This window comes from Gigantopelta aegis, chromosome 3 (assembly GCF_016097555.1).
Source record: "Gigantopelta aegis isolate Gae_Host chromosome 3, Gae_host_genome, whole genome shotgun sequence".
Lineage (NCBI taxonomy): Eukaryota > Metazoa > Mollusca > Gastropoda > Neomphalida > Peltospiridae > Gigantopelta > Gigantopelta aegis.
The window spans coordinates 85,272,790-85,295,123 of NC_054701.1; the positions used below are offsets into that span (position 1 = coordinate 85,272,790).

The 22,334-nt window shown below is 39.2% G+C and overlaps 1 protein-coding gene across 1 annotated transcript in view; it reads left to right on the forward strand.

Moving 5' to 3' along the window:
• LOC121369223 (endoplasmin-like) overlaps positions 1-22,334 on the forward strand; it is a 60,269-nt gene extending 37,935 nt beyond the window's left edge. The window contains exons 8-18 of the mRNA XM_041494167.1: positions 6,930-7,150; positions 8,060-8,249; positions 10,266-10,343; positions 11,863-12,023; positions 12,690-12,861; positions 14,337-14,582; positions 16,290-16,426; positions 17,032-17,110; positions 18,625-18,780; positions 19,253-19,405; positions 21,568-22,334. Coding sequence (XP_041350101.1) covers positions 6,930-7,150; positions 8,060-8,249; positions 10,266-10,343; positions 11,863-12,023; positions 12,690-12,861; positions 14,337-14,582; positions 16,290-16,426; positions 17,032-17,110; positions 18,625-18,780; positions 19,253-19,405; positions 21,568-21,597 — 1,623 coding nt within the window. The 3' untranslated portion in view covers positions 21,598-22,334. The remainder of the gene's footprint in view (positions 1-6,929; positions 7,151-8,059; positions 8,250-10,265; positions 10,344-11,862; positions 12,024-12,689; positions 12,862-14,336; positions 14,583-16,289; positions 16,427-17,031; positions 17,111-18,624; positions 18,781-19,252; positions 19,406-21,567) is intronic.

The following is a 22,334-nucleotide window of genomic DNA, read 5'->3' on the forward strand; positions in this document are numbered from 1 at the left end:
CTAGTTATTAAGTGTAGGCAGGCTAGATGTACAAGACCTTGTTGCAGAGCACGTGAAATCTACACTAATGTGTAATTAATAAAGCGGTACATTACGAGGGGACTGACTCTAGTTATTAAGTGTAGGCAGGCTAGATGTACAAGACCTTGTTGCAGAGCACGTGAAATCTACACTAATGTGTAATTAATAAAGCGGTACATTACGAGGGGACTGACTCTAGTTATTAAGTGTAGGCAGGCTAGATGTACAAGACCTTGTTGCAGAGCACGTGAAATCTACACTAATGTGTAATTAATAAAGCGGTACATTACGAGGGGACTGACTCTAGTTATTAAGTGTAGGCAGGCTAGATGTACAAGACCTTGTTGCAGAGCACGTGAAATCTACACTAATGTGTAATTAATAAAGCGGTACATTACGAGGGGACTGACTCTAGTTATTAAGTGTAGGCAGGCTAGATGTACAAGACCTTGTTGCAGAGCACGTGAAATCTACACTAATGTGTAATTAATAAAGCGGTACATTACGAGGGGACTGACTCTAGTTATTAAGTGTAGGCAGGCTAGATGTACAAGACCTTGTTGCAGAGCACGTGAAATCTACACTAATGTGTAATTAATAAAGCGGTACATTACGAGGGGACTGACTCTAGTTATTAAGTGTAGGCAGGCTAGATGTACAAGACCTTGTTGCAGAGCACGTGAAATCTACACTAATGTGTAATTAATAAAGCGGTACATTACGAGGGGACTGACTCTAGTTATTAAGTGTAGGCAGGCTAGATGTACAAGACCTTGTTGCAGAGCACGTGAAATCTACACTAATGTGTAATTAATAAAGCGGTACATTACGAGGGGACTGACTCTAGTTATTAAGTGTAGGCAGGCTAGATGTACAAGACCTTGTTGCAGAGCACGTGAAATCTACACTAATGTGTAATTAATAAAGCGGTACATTACGAGGGGACTGACTCTAGTTATTAAGTGTAGGCAGGCTAGATGTACAAGACCTTGTTGCAGAGCACGTGAAATCTACACTAATGTGTAATTAATAAAGCGGTACATTACGAGGGGACTGACTCTAGTTATTAAGTGTAGGCAGGCTAGATGTACAAGACCTTGTTGCAGAGCACGTGAAATCTACACTAATGTGTAATTAATAAAGCGGTACATTACGAGGGGACTGACTCTAGTTATTAAGTGTAGGCAGGCTAGATGTACAAGACCTTGTTGCAGAGCACGTGAAATCTACACTAATGTGTAATTAATAAAGCGGTACATTACGAGGGGACTGACTCTAGTTATTAAGTGTAGGCAGGCTAGATGTACAAGACCTTGTTGCAGAGCACGTGAAATCTACACTAATGTGTAATTAATAAAGCGGTACATTACGAGGGGACTGACTCTAGTTATTAAGTGTAGGCAGGCTAGATGTACAAGACCTTGTTGCAGAGCACGTGAAATCTACACTAATGTGTAATTAATAAAGCGGTACATTACGAGGGGACTGACTCTAGTTATTAAGTGTAGGCAGGCTAGATGTACAAGACCTTGTTGCAGAGCACGTGAAATCTACACTAATGTGTAATTAATAAAGCGGTACATTACGAGGGGACTGACTCTAGTTATTAAGTGTAGGCAGGCTAGATGTACAAGACCTTGTTGCAGAGCACGTGAAATCTACACTAATGTGTAATTAATAAAGCGGTACATTACGAGGGGACTGACTCTAGTTATTAAGTGTAGGCAGGCTAGATGTACAAGACCTTGTTGCAGAGCACGTGAAATCTACACTAATGTGTAATTAATAAAGCGGTACATTACGAGGGGACTGACTCTAGTTATTAAGTGTAGGCAGGCTAGATGTACAAGACCTTGTTGCAGAGCACGTGAAATCTACACTAATGTGTAATTAATAAAGCGGTACATTACGAGGGGACTGACTCTAGTTATTAAGTGTAGGCAGGCTAGATGTACAAGACCTTGTTGCAGAGCACGTGAAATCTACACTAATGTGTAATTAATAAAGCGGTACATTACGAGGGGACTGACTCTAGTTATTAAGTGTAGGCAGGCTAGATGTACAAGACCTTGTTGCAGAGCACGTGAAATCTACACTAATGTGTAATTAATAAAGCGGTACATTACGAGGGGACTGACTCTAGTTATTAAGTGTAGGCAGGCTAGATGTACAAGACCTTGTTGCAGAGCACGTGAAATCTACACTAATGTGTAATTAATAAAGCGGTACATTACGAGGGGACTGACTCTAGTTATTAAGTGTAGGCAGGCTAGATGTACAAGACCTTGTTGCAGAGCACGTGAAATCTACACTAATGTGTAATTAATAAAGCGGTACATTACGAGGGGACTGACTCTAGTTATTAAGTGTAGGCAGGCTAGATGTACAAGACCTTGTTGCAGAGCACGTGAAATCTACACTAATGTGTAATTAATAAAGCGGTACATTACGAGGGGACTGACTCTAGTTATTAAGTGTAGGCAGGCTAGATGTACAAGACCTTGTTGCAGAGCACGTGAAATCTACACTAATGTGTAATTAATAAAGCGGTACATTACGAGGGGACTGACTCTAGTTATTAAGTGTAGGCAGGCTAGATGTACAAGACCTTGTTGCAGAGCACGTGAAATCTACACTAATGTGTAATTAATAAAGCGGTACATTACGAGGGGACTGACTCTAGTTATTAAGTGTAGGCAGGCTAGATGTACAAGACCTTGTTGCAGAGCACGTGAAATCTACACTAATGTGTAATTAATAAAGCGGTACATTACGAGGGGACTGACTCTAGTTATTAAGTGTAGGCAGGCTAGATGTACAAGACCTTGTTGCAGAGCACGTGAAATCTACACTAATGTGTAATTAATAAAGCGGTACATTACGAGGGGACTGACTCTAGTTATTAAGTGTAGGCAGGCTAGATGTACAAGACCTTGTTGCAGAGCACGTGAAATCTACACTAATGTGTAATTAATAAAGCGGTACATTACGAGGGGACTGACTCTAGTTATTAAGTGTAGGCAGGCTAGATGTACAAGACCTTGTTGCAGAGCACGTGAAATCTACACTAATGTGTAATTAATAAAGCGGTACATTACGAGGGGACTGACTCTAGTTATTAAGTGTAGGCAGGCTAGATGTACAAGACCTTGTTGCAGAGCACGTGAAATCTACACTAATGTGTAATTAATAAAGCGGTACATTACGAGGGGACTGACTCTAGTTATTAAGTGTAGGCAGGCTAGATGTACAAGACCTTGTTGCAGAGCACGTGAAATCTACACTAATGTGTAATTAATAAAGCGGTACATTACGAGGGGACTGACTCTAGTTATTAAGTGTAGGCAGGCTAGATGTACAAGACCTTGTTGCAGAGCACGTGAAATCTACACTAATGTGTAATTAATAAAGCGGTACATTACGAGGGGACTGACTCTAGTTATTAAGTGTAGGCAGGCTAGATGTACAAGACCTTGTTGCAGAGCACGTGAAATCTACACTAATGTGTAATTAATAAAGCGGTACATTACGAGGGGACTGACTCTAGTTATTAAGTGTAGGCAGGCTAGATGTACAAGACCTTGTTGCAGAGCACGTGAAATCTACACTAATGTGTAATTAATAAAGCGGTACATTACGAGGGGACTGACTCTAGTTATTAAGTGTAGGCAGGCTAGATGTACAAGACCTTGTTGCAGAGCACGTGAAATCTACACTAATGTGTAATTAATAAAGCGGTACATTACGAGGGGACTGACTCTAGTTATTAAGTGTAGGCAGGCTAGATGTACAAGACCTTGTTGCAGAGCACGTGAAATCTACACTAATGTGTAATTAATAAAGCGGTACATTACGAGGGGACTGACTCTAGTTATTAAGTGTAGGCAGGCTAGATGTACAAGACCTTGTTGCAGAGCACGTGAAATCTACACTAATGTGTAATTAATAAAGCGGTACATTACGAGGGGACTGACTCTAGTTATTAAGTGTAGGCAGGCTAGATGTACAAGACCTTGTTGCAGAGCACGTGAAATCTACACTAATGTGTAATTAATAAAGCGGTACATTACGAGGGGACTGACTCTAGTTATTAAGTGTAGGCAGGCTAGATGTACAAGACCTTGTTGCAGAGCACGTGAAATCTACACTAATGTGTAATTAATAAAGCGGTACATTACGAGGGGACTGACTCTAGTTATTAAGTGTAGGCAGGCTAGATGTACAAGACCTTGTTGCAGAGCACGTGAAATCTACACTAATGTGTAATTAATAAAGCGGTACATTACGAGGGGACTGACTCTAGTTATTAAGTGTAGGCAGGCTAGATGTACAAGACCTTGTTGCAGAGCACGTGAAATCTACACTAATGTGTAATTAATAAAGCGGTACATTACGAGGGGACTGACTCTAGTTATTAAGTGTAGGCAGGCTAGATGTACAAGACCGTGGTGCAGAGCACGTGAAATCTACACTAATGTGTAATTAATAAAGCGGTACATTACGAGGGGACTGACTCTAGTTATTAAGTGTAGGCAGGCTAGATGTACAAGACCTTGGTGCAGAGCACGTGAAATCTACACTAATGTGTAATTAATAAAGCGGTACATTACGAGGGGACTGACTCTAGTTATTAAGTGTAGGCAGGCTAGATGTACAAGACCTTGTTGCAGAGCACGTGAAATCTACACTAATGTGTAATTAATAAAGCGGTACATTACGAGGGGACTGACTCTAGTTATTAAGTGTAGGCAGGCTAGATGTACAAGACCTTGTTGCAGAGCACGTGAAATCTACACTAATGTGTAATTAATAAAGCGGTACATTACGAGGGGACTGACTCTAGTTATTAAGTGTAGGCAGGCTAGATGTACAAGACCGTGGTGCAGAGCACGTGAAATCTACACTAATGTGTAATTAATAAAGCGGTACATTACGAGGGGACTGACTCTAGTTATTAAGTGTAGGCAGGCTAGATGTACAAGACCTTGTTGCAGAGCACGTGAAATCTACACTAATGTGTAATTAATAAAGCGGTACATTACGAGGGGACTGACTCTAGTTATTAAGTGTAGGCAGGCTAGATGTACAAGACCTTGTTGCAGAGCACGTGAAATCTACACTAATGTGTAATTAATAAAGCGGTACATTACGAGGGGACTGACTCTAGTTATTAAGTGTAGGCAGGCTAGATGTACAAGACCGTGGTGCAGAGCACGTGAAATCTACACTAATGTGTAATTAATAAAGCGGTACATTACGAGGGAACTGACTCTAGTTATTAAGTGTAGGCAGGCTAGATGTACAAGACCTTGTTGCAGAGCACGTGAAATCTACACTAATGTGTAATTAATAAAGCGGTACATTACGAGGGGACTGACTCTAGTTATTAAGTGTAGGCAGGCTAGATGTACAAGACCTTGTTGCAGAGCACGTGAAATCTACACTAATGTGTAATTAATAAAGCGGTACATTACGAGGGGACTGACTCTAGTTATTAAGTGTAGGCAGGCTAGATGTACAAGACCGTGGTGCAGAGCACGTGAAATCTACACTAATGTGTAATTAATAAAGCGGTACATTACGAGGGGACTGACTCTAGTTATTAAGTGTAGGCAGGCTAGATGTACAAGACCGTGGTGCAGAGCACGTGAAATCTACACGAGAGCCTGCTATTTGTTTGTGGTCTGACATAACTGATCTGGAAAGGTCATTATGTCTAGCATTTATGGGGATTTACTTACTTTTGACAGTTTTAGACCTTTAAAATACATGTAATAAAAATTGTTGGGCCTGGTAGGACATGTATTACCAGGGTTTCTGCCAGAGGGTAAAATGGTTATGGCACCATACCCAAATTGTCTGGCAGATTTTTATTTTTTTTCTGGCAAAAACACTCAGAATGCTTATTTTAAATTTGAGTCAAATATTAAGCACATATTTAAGTGAGAAATGGCAAAAATACCAGTGATATGTCACTATCACTTCTTTTTTTTTTTTACCCAATTGGGAGTTTAAATAAAAATACTTATTGCTTTCGTCACAGATTGCGCCCTACATTTCAGCAGCAACCCTCTGCCTTCATTAGGGGATTGCAATTCTCAGTTCTTCACGTTTCAGTGTTTAAATTATTACCATTTTGGGATAAAGTGAATTTAATATAGCTTCATTTCTTGTAACTATATCTAAGTTGAAGCAAAGATTAAAATTTGTACCTATGATATGCTTGTAATAATCCAAAATACCTTTAATCTGAAGTTCAGTTTATACACAGTACAAGAAAGAAAGAAAGAAAGAAGTGTTTTATTTAACGACGTACTCAACACATTTTATTTACAGTTATATGGCATCAGGCATATGGTTAAGGACCACACAGATTTTTTTAGAGGAAACCCGCTGTCGCCACATAGGCTACTCTTTTATGACAGGCAGCAAGGGATCTTTTATTTGCGCTTCCCACAGGCAGGATAGCACAAACCATGTCCTTTGTTGAACCAGTTATGGATCACTGGTCGGTGCAAGTGGTTTACACCTACCCATTGAGCCTTGCGGAGCACTCACTCAGGGTTTGGAGTCGGTATTTGGATTAAAAAGTCCATGCCTCGACTGGGATCCGAACCCAGTACCTACCAGCCTGTAGACCGATGGCCTGCCACGACGCCACCGAGGCCGGTACACAGTACAAATTCGTAACAGGGTTCATCAAATCCACTAGCCCTTGGTCCCGGCTACTGAACATTTTGTCTGGGCTACTGTAAATGATCAGCTGTATTGCTGTAATACATAGGGCACTAGTTAAAGCTTCTATGAGGGCTAGTGACATTCTCAAATATTTGTCGAACATGGTTATAATTTGAAAAAGTCACAAATTTATGAAAATTACCGTTAATTTTTGTTTTTTGCCCTGATAGACCGAGGAGGTTGACGAACCGATTGAGGAGGAAGAGAAGAAGGACGAGGATGAAAAGAAGGATGAGGACAAGGATGAGGACAAGGATGAGGACAAGGATGAGGATGATGATGGGAAGGTGGAGGAGGAGAAGGAAGACGACAAACCGAAGACGAAGAAAGTCTCCAAGACCGTCTGGGACTGGGAGCTCATGAACAGCGTGAAGCCCATCTGGACACGCAAGTCAGTTCACCGTTTCTTTTGTATATAGTGTGCTCACTCATGTATAAAATACAACCCCTGCAGTTGTCCACAGCAGTCGGCAATGCCATGCAGTTTTTAATTCTCCATGGTACTTTTTTGCCAGAGTTGGGTTTTTTTCACTGGCTTTTTTTTTTCTTTTCTTTTTCTGTGGACATTTTTGTAATTGCAGGGGTTGAAAATAAGAGGGGTTGTAGTATCAAAAATACTCTGGGATCAGTAATAGAGGGTAGACAAAAATGGCTCTCTTGAAAGGTGTAAAACAGATTTTCGTAATTCCGTATTACTAAATTAGTCTGTACAGTGTTGGGTTTTTTTGTTGTTTTTTTAGGGTTTCTTTTGAGGGGGAGGGGGTTGCTGCTCAATAGTTTTCATCCAAAACATGCAATATGGTTTCGTCAGATACTTTGCATACATACATTCATTTTAGACTTATACGACCATAACCCTGACACTAATCTCAGCGTCCGATCACCAATATGAAAATTTCTGGATTTCATCACTGTTTTCTGAGGGTGTATCTAAAAGATTTATATGTACACGTGCTAACTTTATGTATGCTCTGTTAAGCTACTTCATTGTATGCTACATCTGTTAATCAACACATTAGGAACTTCATTAATTACATACATCCCACCACCACTACCCTAATTTATAGAAGTTTCAAAGATGTTTTGTCTAAGTGCCTCTGGTTATTAATTTATCATATTCATGTACTTACATTTGACACCCAATAGTCGATGTGTATTTTTGTCCTTGGGTGTTGTTAAACATTTGTTTGTTCGTTCATTCATTCGTTCATTCGTTCATTCAGTTCATTCAGTCATTCAGTTCATTCAGTTCATTAATTAAAAAAAAAAAAATTAATTGCTAATTTTTTTGTTTATCCAGGCCAGCAGATATTGAAGAAAGTGAATATACTGAATTCTACAAGTCCATCAGTAAGGAACATGAGGACCCCATGACAAAGATCCATTTCACTGCAGAGGGAGAAGTTACGTTCAAGTCGATTCTCTACGTGCCCAAGAATTCTCCCAGCGATCTCTTCCACAACTATGGCAAGAAAATTAGCGGTATAAAGGTATTGATATATTCTAATTTCTTCAGTACTGAGTAAACATTTTTATTCATTGCACTGTTATATGTTGGAATTTGTGAAACCAAGTAAATTATGTAAAAACCATTGTTCACTATGATTATTTTGTGAAATATTATTATTTCTTAATATTGAGTAAACATTTTTATTCATTCCACTGTTGTAATAATATTTTTAAATTTATGAAGCCAAGTAAATTATGTAAACATTGTTGTTTACTGTGATTATTTAGTTTTTATAAAAATATGTAAATGCCAATTTTCGAAGAAAGTTAAAGTACCATTGAGAGGCTGTAAACCTAAGTAGCATGCATTTACAGAGTTCTTCAAAGATGTACATTATATTGTGATTCTATCTCAGATTTTCTGGCTGGAAAGTTACATTATTTATAATATTGATATAATATATACTCTTCAAAAGAAGAAACGCAAAACCACATTGTCGTAACATTTGGAGAATTGATTTAATTATTGAATGGTGAGTCCGATAATTACCAAATGTTGCAGGATTGTTCACAATTCACTCTAGTCCATTGTGAGTAAGTGATAGGACACACCACCAAGGTCAAGGTCATCTGGAGTCAATACCGGGTGTGGCCTCCGCGTGTGTTGACAACTGCCTGGCACCGCCTGCCCATTGAAGCAACCAGAGTACGGATGACGTCCCCGGGGATGGTGGCCCACTCGGCCTGCAAGGCTGCTGCCAGCTCGGGCAGGGTCTGGGACTGTGGTTGTCGCTGTCGGAGGCGTCGGGCCAACTCGTCCCATAGATGCTCAATTGGGTTCAAATCCGGTGATTTCGATGGCCAAGGAAGGACATTAATGTTGTTGTTCTGTAGGAAAGCCGTTGTGAGACGTGCTGTGTGAGGCCTGGCGTTGTCATGTTGGAACACTGCGTTGGCGTTGGCCATAACTGGAACGATGTGTGGCCGGAGGATCTGGTCAATGTAGCCCTGTGCATTCAGGTTGCCCTGCACGTGGACCAGGTCAGTTCTGCCAGTGTGTGAGATGGCTGCCCACACCATGACACTACCCCCGCCGAATCTGTCCACTTCCTGCACGCAGTTTGCCGCATAACGTTCACCACGACGCCTATACACGCGACATCTTCCATCATGACGTCGGAGCAGAAATCGGGACTCGTCACTGAACCACACCTGTCTCCATCGCAGTTGAGGCCATTGTCGATGAATCTGGCACCACTGCAGTCGGAGTCGACGGTGTTGAGGTGTTAAGATGACACCTCGAACTGGACGTCTGGCACGAATTCCTACCTCACGTAGGCGGTTCCGTACAGTCTGGTCGGATATCCTGCGCAAACCTGGTATTGCTGCGGCTGTGGAGGTGGCAGTAGTCAATCGTTCCCGAAGGTGGCGTACCCGGATGTAGCGGTCCTGCCCGGGGGTAGTGACCCGTGGTCGACCGGATCTAGGGAGGTCACGTGTTGATCCATGTTGCTGGTAACGGTCCCACAGTCTGGAGATGGTGCTTGGGAACACATGGAATGCCCTGGCAACGGCCGTTCTGGATTCGCCTGCGTCTAGTCGGCCGATGGCATTGTTTCTCTGCGGTTCACTGAGACGTGGCATGTCCTGGATTGTCAACTGTCGGCCAGATACAGAGGCCAGGCAAGCGAACACCCTGCACTTTTATACTGTCGGTGTTCATGTTGCACGTGCAGACAACGCACGTGCAGTGGTGACATGGTTTGCACGTGGCTGCGTTTTTGCGAATATTCACATTTTGGAACTTTATTGTACAGTAGCTGCGTTTTATCGAATGTAACCGTGGGAATGTGTTTGGGACATGCAATGACCTTATATTCACAAAGCATGAACCGGTAGAAAACATAAAATCGGAGTTATAACCCATTTGTACCCTTTTGCGTTTCTTTTTTTGAAGAGTATATAATAAAATATTCTGTGACATAATGCTGTCATTATGCATAGCCACAATAGTTTATTTTAGGGAATATTAAAATTAATTTTTGTTTGTTTGTTAGATGTACGTAAGAAGAGTATTTATCACGGACGATTTTGAAGACATGATGCCAAAATACCTCTCATTCGTTAGAGGTGTGGTAAGTATTCATGTTGTATATTTTTTGATAATTTCATGTAGTTAATTTTTTTTATTAAAAAACAAAATCTAATGCTGCATTCAAGAGCTTTTCTGTCGGTCTTCATTCAGTCCGAAGATACACACACAATATAGATAACCTGTAGATAAAAGTGACCGCTTAAGACGGGTGGCCGCTGATTACAGGTTGCAACATGTAGTCTTTAAAACATTTGTTGTTGTTTCTAGCTTTATTGTCTGTACTGCTAATTAACGGATGTGTGCTTCACAGTTTACTATATATAAACTTTTGACATGTCGCCCCTTCAGGAAAACTACTGGAATGTATTAAATTAACCGTTCTCAACAAGTTTCGTTTTCTCTTTCCATTTAATTAATTAATTTCTGCTTCATGCGGTGTATTGTCATAGTAAGTGAATCTACAAATGTCATGCGTAGCCTGCTCAGAGGCAATTAGATGCATTCCGTAGTCATACTTTCTTAATTGATACATAGTAGAGATGTCGGGACTGAATGAGTACTAGTATTCCTGAAGGTGTGAAGATTGGTTATTTGCTGCACCTTATCACTGTTGTTAAATTTACCTTTTATATGATAGTAAACATTTACTGTGGCCGCTTAATACAGGTATTTTAGTGATTTGGGATCCGATTTGGGTGGCTGCTGGCCACGTTAGACAGGTGACTGCTTATTACAGGTGCATTTAGGTTATAAATCGTTTGGGAGGGAAAAAAGTGGCCGCTAAAGGCAGATGACCGCTGATAACAGGTGTCCGCTAGGACAGGTTGGACTGTACTTCTTTCACATGTCTACATTGAAACAGCGGTCTGTCTTAAGAGGCTCATTGGAGGGTTGCATAGTAAATGCTTTGTCTGTCTGTCTGTATCCTCTCATAGTCTCTCTCTCTCTCTCTCTCTCTCTCTCTCTCTCTCTCTCTCTCTCTCTCTCTCTCTCTCTCTCTCTCTCTCTCTCTGTGTCCTCTCATAGTCTGTCTCTCTCTCTCTCTGTCCGTCTGTCCGTCCGTCCTTCTGTCCGTCCGTTCGTCTGTCTGTCAGTCCGTCTGCATTCATTCATTCATTCAAGGGGGTGGGACGTAGCCCAGTGGTAAAGCATTCGCTTGATGTACGGTCAGTCTAAGATTGATCCCAGTCGATGACCCATTGGGCTATTTCTCGTTCCACAACCGGTGTATCAAAGGCTGTGGCATGTACTATCCTGTCTGGGATGGTGCATATAAAAGATCCATTGCTGCTAATCAAAGAGTAGCCCATTAAGTGGCGACAGCGGGTTTCCTCTCAATATCTGTATGGTCCTTCCTTAACCATATGTCTGACGCCATATAACCATAAATAAAATGTGTTAAGTGTGTCGTTAACTAAAACATTTCCTTCCTTCATTCATTCATTCAATGTATGTTAATTTTAGAGCCTAATTATGTTACCGTAGCACATTTTACTTGCTTACAATCATAATAACTGAGCATAACATACAACGGAGTGAGAATGTTTTATGTTTTAAAGGTTGATTCTGATGACTTGCCACTGAATGTCTCCCGAGAAACTCTGCAGCAACACAAGCTTTTGAAGGTCATCAAGAAGAAACTGGTTCGAAAGACTCTCGACATGATAAAGAAAATCAGCAAAGATGACTATGAACAATTCTGGAAAGAATACAGCACAAGGTGAAAACTGCCAACAGTGCCTTAAATATTTGGTTTATCACTAGACTGGGTTTTTTATTGGCTTAAATTAACAGGGATGCATTTTGTTCTTATTATTATCATTTAACTTTTCATGTATGTGCAAGATATCTCACCTCAAAAACACTAAAAGGTAAATGGCTCTTTGCTAAGTTTTAGTTTCCTTTGGCTTTGTTTTTCACAAACTGTATGTCCTGGAAAGTTTGTAGTTGTTGCACTAATGTATGGATGTTAGGATGTTCAGATCAGTCTGTGGGTTTAGGGTAGAAAATACACTTTGGGAGAGGTCAGACCGAGTATTAATAAAAATAACAGACTGTTAATCTTCAATTTTATGTTACATTGTCTTTGTTCAAATTGGACTCAAAATGTTATTAAGAGTTTGATGATTTAGGTTAGAAAACTAGCCACAATCAAATTTTAATTAGCCAAACAAAATATTACAGAATTAATGCTTTTTAAAAAATTGTTGTTCATTTGATTTTCCAATTAACTTTTTGGCAATTTCAAACTGAAATTTTTTCATTATATAGACACTAGTGTATTATAGTTTCTACAGAATACATTGTTGGCTAAATAAGAAATTTGCCTGCCTTAACCCTTGCCTGTGAATGTTGTAATACATGTTTTTGTGTTTGTTTTTGGCAGTATTAAGCTGGGAGTCATTGAAGACCCGTCAAACAGAACACGTCTCGCGAAGCTTCTCCGGTTCTCCTCCTCCAACTCGGACACAGAGCTGACGAGTCTCGCCGATTACGTGGAGCGGATGAAGGAGAAGCAGGATGCCATCTACTTCGTGGCTGGAACCAGCAAGACAGAGGTGCGTTTATTGGTGTTGGGTGTGTCCATCCGGAGGGCACTCAGGTTTCGTCCCTGTCGGTTGCTCGATCTGTCTCTCATTCTGTCCAACATATAGTTTTCTAGACTTTTTCTTTTCTTTTTATTGCCTCAAGATACTGCGTTGGAATTGTTTATGTAGCTTTATCAGATCTCGTTTGACTTTCATGGGATTGGCCTATTTTTTGGCAGAGTTATGGCTGTTGAATTTAGGAAATTTGTTGGGCCCGGTAGGTGATGTATTGCTTTTTCTTGCCCACTGAACTGAATTAGCCAGCTTTTGCAGAGTGCTAGATAAATCTGTCTAGCACCCTGGTTCTTGATAAATCAATCTAGCATCCGGTGCTGGACGATTTATACATATGCGTGACGTCATAACTCATGTTTTACTACGATTGACGTCATAACTCACTTTCTTTTTTAAAATCTGTTTGCCATTTCACGTATCATTGTTTTAAAAATATTTAAACAAATTAATATTTTCAACTTAATATTTTTATTGGCATATTTGTATGATTAAATGAGTGTAGGTGAAATGTTTACGAATGTTCTGCAATAAACAAACCGTAGCTACAAAATTAATGTTTTGTTACTGTAATTAAATGGGCAAGAAAAAGAATCAATAGCTGTTGTGAGGTATAGATACGGCAATGCCAACCCTCGGGACAAAATGTTTTTGTAAGGGCCGAGGTTTACAAAAAAGATTTTGTCCCTCGGGTTGAAATTGCCTTATCTATACCTCACAGCAGTGATAAAATTCTGTTAAGCAGTACTCTCAGAATGCTTATTTTTAAAGTGGTGCTAAAAGTTGCTTTAACTAACTTTCCAGGTTCCCTGTGTTTTTGTCTTTTTCTTGAAAGGTGAAAATCTCCCAGATTTTTCTGAAACTTGTATTATTAGAGAAAACCTGTCCTGTCCGTGTTCTTCTAGAAAAAAATTGTAGCATATTGCCATTTTTCAAGTCTCTGGAGTTTCCTGAGTCTTTGGTCCAATGTCAGTTTAATCTCTGCTGTTGCTTCTCCAGTTCTTCAACAACTATGGCTGGGTCATTGCTTTTCAACTTCACATGTCATCAAAACAAATGCTTTGTTTTGAGGACAGATGAAGTATTCATTAAATAGAAAACACCTAAACTTTTGCCATGAAGTGGCGACAGCGGGTTACCTCTCTCAATATCTGTGTGGTCCTTAACCATGTCTGATGCCATATAACCATAAATAAAATGTGTTGAGTATGTCGTTAAATTATTTGATATTGATACTACTTCATATATAATATTTGACACTCTTTAACCAAGTAACACAATTACAGTATCTTTTTACAGTTATGTTGTCGATTGTTCAATCTTTTTATAGAAACATCAGATTATTTGATATTGATACTACTTCATACATGATATTTGACACTCTTTAACCAAATAACACAATTACAGTACGTTTAATACCTTTCTTATTTCAGGTTCAGAAATCTCCCTTCGTGGAACGTCTGTTGAAGAAAGGTTACGAAGTGCTGTATTTGACGGAGCCTGTTGATGAATACTGCATGCAGTCACTTCCCGAGTTCGACGGCAAGAAGTTCCAGAACGTTGCCAAAGACGGCCTCAAGATCGACGACTCTGAGAAGGCCAAAGAAAGGAAAGAAGCTTTGGAGAAGGAATACGAACTTCTGCTGAAATGGCTTAAAGAGGATGCTCTGAAAGATAAGGTAAAGTGAATATTGTTATAGTTGATGAATAATAAATTCACATTTTCTTTTACTCTCTACCTTGGTTGGGCCTCGGTGGCGTCGTGGCAGGCCATCGGTCTACAGGCTGGTAGGTACTGGGTTCAGATCCCAGTTGAGGCATGGGATTTTTAATCCAGATACCGACTCCAAACCCTGAGTGAGTGCTCCGCAAGGCTCAATGGGTAGGTGTAAACCATTTGCACCGACCAGTGATCCATAACTGGTTCAACAAAGGCCATGGTTTGTGCTGTGGGAAACGCAAATAAAAGATCCCTTGCTGCTAATTGGACGAGTAGCCCATGTAGTGGCGACAGCGGGTTTCCTCTCAAAATCTGTGTGGTCCTTAACCATATGTCTGACGCCATGTAACCGTAAATAAAATGTGTTTAGTGCGTCTTTAAATAAAACACCTTGGTTGAACCCTTGGTTGAGGTGCTGTAAGATTGAACCCTTGGTTGAGGTGCTGTAAGATTGAACCCTTGGTTGAGGTGCTGTAAGATTGAACCCTTGGTTGAGGTGCTGTAAGATTGAACCCTTGGTTGAGGTTCTGTAAGATTGAACCCTTGGTTGAGGTTCTGTAAGATTGAACCCTTGGTTGAGGTGCTGTAAGATTGAACCCTTGGTTGAGGTTCTGTAAGATTGAACCCTTGGTTGAGGTGCTGTAAGATTGAACCCTTGGTTGAGGTGCTGTAAGATTGAACCCTTGGTTGAGGTGCTGTAAGATTGAACCCTTGGTTGAGGTGCTGTAAGATTGAACCCTTGGTTGAGGTGCTGTAAGATTGAACCCTTGGTTGAGGTTCTGTAAGATTGAACCCTTGGTTGAGGTGCTGTAAGATTGAACCCTTGGTTGAGGTGCTGTAAGATTGAACCCTTGGTTGAGGTTCTGTAAGATTGAACCCTTGGTTGAGGTGCTGTAAGATTGAACCCTTGGTTGAGGTTCTGTAAGATTGAACCCTTGGTTGAGGTGCTGTAAGATTGAACCCTTGGTTGAGGTGCTGTAAGATTGAACCCTTGGTTGAGGTGCTGTAAGATTGAACCCTTGGTTGAGGTGCTGTAAGATTGAACCCTTGGTTGAGGTGCTGTAAGATTGAACCCTTGGTTGAGGTTCTGTAAGATTGAACCCTTGGTTGAGGTGCTGTAAGATTGAACCCTTGGTTGAGGTGCTGTAAGATTGAACCCTTGGTTGAGGTGCTGTAAGATTGAACCCTTGTAAGATTGAACCCAATTGGTGGACCCACAGGGTTTGTTTTGTTTTTTTGCTGTCTGGCAAATGTCTGTTATATCAAAAGCTGTAGTATGTGTTGTCCTGTCTGCGGGAAAGTGCAATTAAAAGATCCCTTACTGCTATTTGAAAAATGTAGTAGGTTTTCTCAGAAGACTACTTGTCAAAATTGACAAATGGTTGACATATAATAGCCACTGATTGATGTGCTTTTTGTTTTGTTATTACACAAAAAAAACCTAAAAAATTGACACGTATTATAATATTAACTTTAGTTCTAAGAGATATGGATTTTATTTGGGGGGGGGGGAGGATAAGAAAATTGGTTAATGTATATATTTTTCTGGTTTAATATCAATTTTGTAAATGTCACAATTAAATTTTTGCAAATATTTTGCACCTCATTTTATATTCGGGCGCCATATACCTCGTACATTAATATGGCGTTATTTATTATGATTCAGATTGAGAAGGCCACAGTCTCTGAGCGGTTAACCACCTCGCCTTGTGCCCTGGTCGCGAGCCAGTACGGCTGGTCTGGTAACATGGAGAGAATAATGAGAGCACAGGCATACGCAAAAGCCAAAGACCCCAGTCAAGAGTAAGTAGATAGGCCTAGACTCTCTTGAAATTCAGAATACTTTGGTTAACATTTGAGAGTAATTACAAAAACTAATAGTAAGCTTTGTGAGTTTTATATTGCTCAAAAACACTGAATGGAGATCACAGAATTTTCATAGCAGTAAAATACCAATAGTGAATAGAGCATTTTGGTTTTCTATAATCCAATCACCAACTATGTTCATTTCATATATACTTATTTCCTCGCTTATATCCAGTTACGGTTCTAGCATGCTTTTTTGGGCACACAGCTTAGCTATCTGGGCTGTTTGTCCAGAACAGTGGGTTAGTGAGAACTCTGTACATCTACCCACTGAGTCATTAAACTCACTAGGGTGGGGTGGGGGGGATAGTGGTACCAGGATGTAAACCCCGTACTTAGCAACCATAAGTCCAGTGGTTTAGCCATACCACCACTGAGGTGGGTAAGATCTATGTAATACAATAATTACTTTATGTACAGTAACTGGGTGCTGCTGTTATCACGTGTCGACTGCTAATCATGAAACAAGGTAACTAAAGAATACCGTACTTTCTTTGATGTTACACGTCAGTAGTTTGATAATATAATTTACTTGATTGCAGGTTCTATGCCACACAAAAGAAGACCCTGGAAGTGAACCCGAGACATCCACTGATGAAGGAACTCAAGCAGAGAGTGGAGGTAAATAAATGGTAGTTAGTGTTTTTGTGTTAAATTGGCTCAATACGCTGCAGTTTGTTATCAACCTTATTGGTGAATAATTAAATTTGTTACATTTCATTAGTCTGGCCATAGCATTGCAAGTTTATTCATTTAAGAATTGACTGCAATTATTTTTTGGTTCATGCAAGTATGAACCGAAAAAACAATGTGCACACTGTATGACTCTGCGTAGAGGGTCATACAAAAGTGTGCACATCGTTTTTTCGGTTCATACTTGCATGAACCAAAAAATAATTGCGGTCAAATCTTATAAGTAAATTTATATGCATACCTTAACAATACATAACTGAATTTATTTTGTTTAGCTTTAAATATGCCTGTAGTATTGTTTGTGTAAACTTCATTGATACTTATGTCGCGTAAGAATGCAAAGGTTCATTCACTATTATTTGAATCAGGTGATTTTTTTGTAAATGACGTAATTTGATAAGCGACACCATTTCATCTAGCTGCTGTGGATTTTTATGGATCATTTCGTTATATTGGAAGGAATCGTCTTATCCGTGTTTAGTTTATATTTTATGAAAGTGAATGAAGGGAACGTGTCTAACATTTATGCTGTCGGTGAAACCGTTTAATTTTCACCAACAGCTGTAGAACATCGCTTGCAAGTAAGTTACAGCTGTGAAGTTTCCACAATGATTTCTTTGGCCACCAACCGAGTCTTGTGTCATGATTAGCGAAGAGGTTTTGGGTTGTTGTTTTTTTAAATCAATGCGTATAGATCTACATGTCTACTCTGCTATAGCATTTTCCATTAATTTATCGTATACATTTTTTTTTATATTGCTTTTGTAGCTTTCACGTGTATTTTCTTCAAAATATCTAAATATGGTTGCCTGAATAATCCGGCTTGTTGCACAAAAGTAGTGCGAGTCGGGGGGGGGAGGGGGGTAGTAGGCGTGAAAAAAAAGTAAGCACCTCTGGACCAATCAGATTGCCATAAAGTGTATAGATGCAAAGAAAATTTAATTATTTCTTGATGTACAAACTTCTTCAAGGAATGTCATATTTGATGATGTAATTTTATACTGAGTGTTGTTTCTGAACCAAATTGTTTTTTAAAATTCAAAATAAAATAAGATCTTTTATGATCATTATTAGTCAGTATGTTTCAAATTTAATTATACGGATTGTCTGTCATTTCTTTTATGTTCATTTGGGGTATGAAAAAGAAAAGCATCTAGAAACTTATGTGTGAACAGCTTCACTGATTCAGTTGCAGATATTTTTGTTTTGTTTGTTCATACTCCGATCAACATAAAAGAAATAACAGACAATCCTTAATAAATATTCCCCATCATGAATTTCCTAGTACTATCAGCTTTCCTTGATTTATTTGCAAGGAGAATCACTAACAGCTTACCCTCTTAAAAGTTTAAAAATATATATTTTATTTTAGAACATTGGGAAAGGAACAAACCCAACAGGTATATATATATATATATATAAACAATTTTTTTTTTTTGCAGACTGACAAAGATGATCAAACGGCTAAAGATCTAGCAATTGTGATGTATGAGACTGCAATTTTAAGATCTGGTTATGTGGTGCCAGATTCTGCAAGCTTCGCTGAGAGAATAGAAAGAATGCTTCGACTTAGCATGGACGTACCACTAGATGCTAAGGTAGTTTCTTAAACTTAAAGTAATAGGTATCTGGAAACACAAACGTAGATAATAAATATTTTCCAATCAAAATTATTTATTTTAACAGTTGTGTATACAAGTTTACAAAACCAGATGGAATATAATCCCTACTTGTATGCCATTACATTCAGTGTAGTGTATATGGTAAAAACATGTTTCTGCTCTAGGATTATTTGTCACAACTCTTTAACATTGGACTAAATGTTAGTTGCTAGGATTGAAACTAATGGTGGCTGTTTAAACAATGTGCTGAGGTGTCAAGTACTCTTTTTAAGTCGCTTGTTAAATCATGTGCTGGGGTGTGACTAAGCACAGCAGCCACTAATTAAACAGTATGCTGGAGTGTCATTAATCAAAACAACTGATTACAAAGTGGTGGGGTGTTAGGCACAGAGCCACTGATTAAACAATGTGCTGGGTTCAACCGAAACCTTCCTTTCGTATGTTTCAGATTGACGATGAGCCGGAGGAGGAGGAGGATGAGAAGGTTGAGGATGAGAAGGTTGAGGCTGACGGTGAGGAGGAAGTGGTGGCCGAGGACGGCGACGACAAGGAGACAAAACAAGCTGATGACGGCGACAAGGCTGACGACGACTCCGAGAAAGTAAGATACAGATAACACTGCACTACTCGGTACAGATAACACTGCACTACTCGGTTACAGATGACACTGAACTACTCGGTACAGATGACACTGCACTACTCGGTACAGATAACACTGCACTACTCGGTACAGATAACACTGCACTACTCGGTACAGATAACACTGCACTACTCGGTACAGATAACACTGCACTACTCGGTTACAGATGACACTGCACTACTCGGTACAGATGACACTGCACTACTCGGTTACAGATGACACTGAACTACTCGGTTGTAGATAACACTGAACTACTCGGTTACAGATGACACTGAAATACTTGGTTACAGATGACACTGCACTACTCGGTTACAGATAACACTGAACTACTCGGTTACAGATGACACTGCACTACTCGGTTACAGATGACACTGAACTACTCTGTTGTAGATAACACTGAACTACTCGGTTACAGATGACACTGAAATACTCGGTTACAGATGACACTGAACTACTCGGTTACAGATGACACTGAAATACTCGGTTACAGATGACACTGAACTACTCTGTTGTAGATAACACTGCACTACTCGGTTACAGATGACACTGAACTACTCTGTTGTAGATAACACTGAACTACTCGGTTACAGATGACACTGCACTACTCGGTACAGATAACACTGCACTACTCGGTACAGATAACACTGAACTACTCGGTACAGATAACACTGCACTACTCGGTTACAGATGACACTGAACTACTCTGTTGTAGATAACACTGAACTACTCGGTTACAGATGACACTGAAATACTCGGTTACAGATGACACTGCACTACTCGGTACAGATAACACTGCACTACTCGGTTGTAGATAACACTGAACTACTCGGTTACAGATGACACTGAAATACTCGGTTACAGATGACACTGAACTACTCGGTTACAGACGACACTGCACTACTCGGTTACAGATGACGCTGCACTACTCGGTTACAGATGACACTGCACTACCCAGTCATGTTCCACATCAGTTATAGATAACACTGTGCAAAGGTCCATATTGGTTATAGACAACACTGCACTGTGTTCCATATCGGTTATAGATAACACTGCAGACGGTCCCATATCGGTTATAGATAATACTGCACACTGTTCCATATCAGTTAGACAACACTGCACACTGTTCCATATCAGTTAGACAACACTGCACACTGTTCCATATCAGATAACACTGCACACTGTTTCATATCAGATAACACTGCACACTGTTCCATATCAGTTATAGACAACACTGCACTCTGTTCCATATCAGTTACATACATACAGAGAATTTTAAACATTTTAATTTTGTTTATTTGCATTCAATTTTAACATTACTAAATGTACTTCTTACGGTACTTCATACGTTTTCAACATATTCATTGGATATTAAAATATTTTGTTATTTCATACATGTATCTATTTCCTTTTTGGAGGAGGTGAAGATAAACATTAATTTTAAAATTGTTCATTTGCTCAAACAAAATATCTCATCTTGTACATGATTATTTAAAATATTTTATTTAGGTAAAAGATATTTGTGTAAATAGGATGTTGAATCTTGTTTTAACAAATAGTATGAAATAATTTTTTTTTTTATATATATATAGATGGTATGATTTGTCGTTTTACTTGACCTTTTGCATGAAGTAAAAACTAACCCAATTGCTGTGCTGTTTTCCCTATTATGACTATTTGCTGTGCCGGTGTGGTCAAAAAAAAAAGGCAAACATTTTGAATCGTGAACAGTGTTAAGTCATTAGTATCCATTTTGGATTCAGAATTGTTCAGTTAAATGTTTGCAAATGGTTTTTGACAGATCCTTTTGAGAAATGATTTTCTGGTTTTTTTTTAAATAAGTGTGTGTAATTGCATCCATTGTTTTTTTGCATGAAGGTTTGCATTGTTCTGATAGTTTAAAGAACTAACTTTGCTATATTAAAAACAAAATACTGCAAAGAAATTACACTTATTTTGTTTCCAAACTTTAATCAACATAATGCTTTTTGCTAGCGCAGCATTTCAGAAGACTTTGTCAGATGCCCGTATCCATCTCAGGCCAGCAATTAGGCTTACAGGGAACAGCTTACATTACATTGTACATTTTCTAATAGCTGCATTTTTTTTCTTTCTCTTGTCCACAGAGCGAAGATAAAGCAAAAGACGAGCTATAGCGGCATTATAGACATGAATCATTACATTGTGTTACACCACACTAGAAATCATTTGCATGGATCTTCTTAGGAAGTTCGGTTTTCATCATCGTAGTGGCCAAATCACTGTGTTAAAACCCATCATCATATCGCCCTGTATGGAAGAAAAAGACCACTCGACTTATTTTAAAATTGTATGTGTTTTGTCCAACATACTTAAACACAGGTTAATTGCAAGTGTCATAGCCTGCTTTTGTAATAATAGAGGAAATCTCCTGTTTTGGGTTTCGAATTCCAGTATTTGTGAGTTAAAAGTTTTACAATTATGACAAGAACAAAAAGTGCTTTTGAATCAGTGAGATTATCGCATTCATAAAAGTGCTTGATTCTATTTTCTTTTTTTTTTCCTTTTTCTTTTTTTTTCTTTTAAAAATATTATGTGATGGTATTTTCATTAGGGTTTTCGAATTCAGTATTTGCAAGTTGTTATGGCCATAATAGGGATCTGGAGATACAAGTGTGATTCATTTTATTCGTTGTTAGACCATTTGAAATAATATAAAATATTTGAATTTAAAGTGGTATGTTTGTTTATTCTTGCCTTGTTCATTACACTAAAGAGAAATGGAGAATGTAAGATGATATGTAATGTTATGTTTTATTTTGTTGTCATGAATGAGCTACGAAGAACTAATATCAAAACTTGTATGTCTGAAACATATTGTACAGTTCAAGGTGGAATAAATTATTTCTATGTG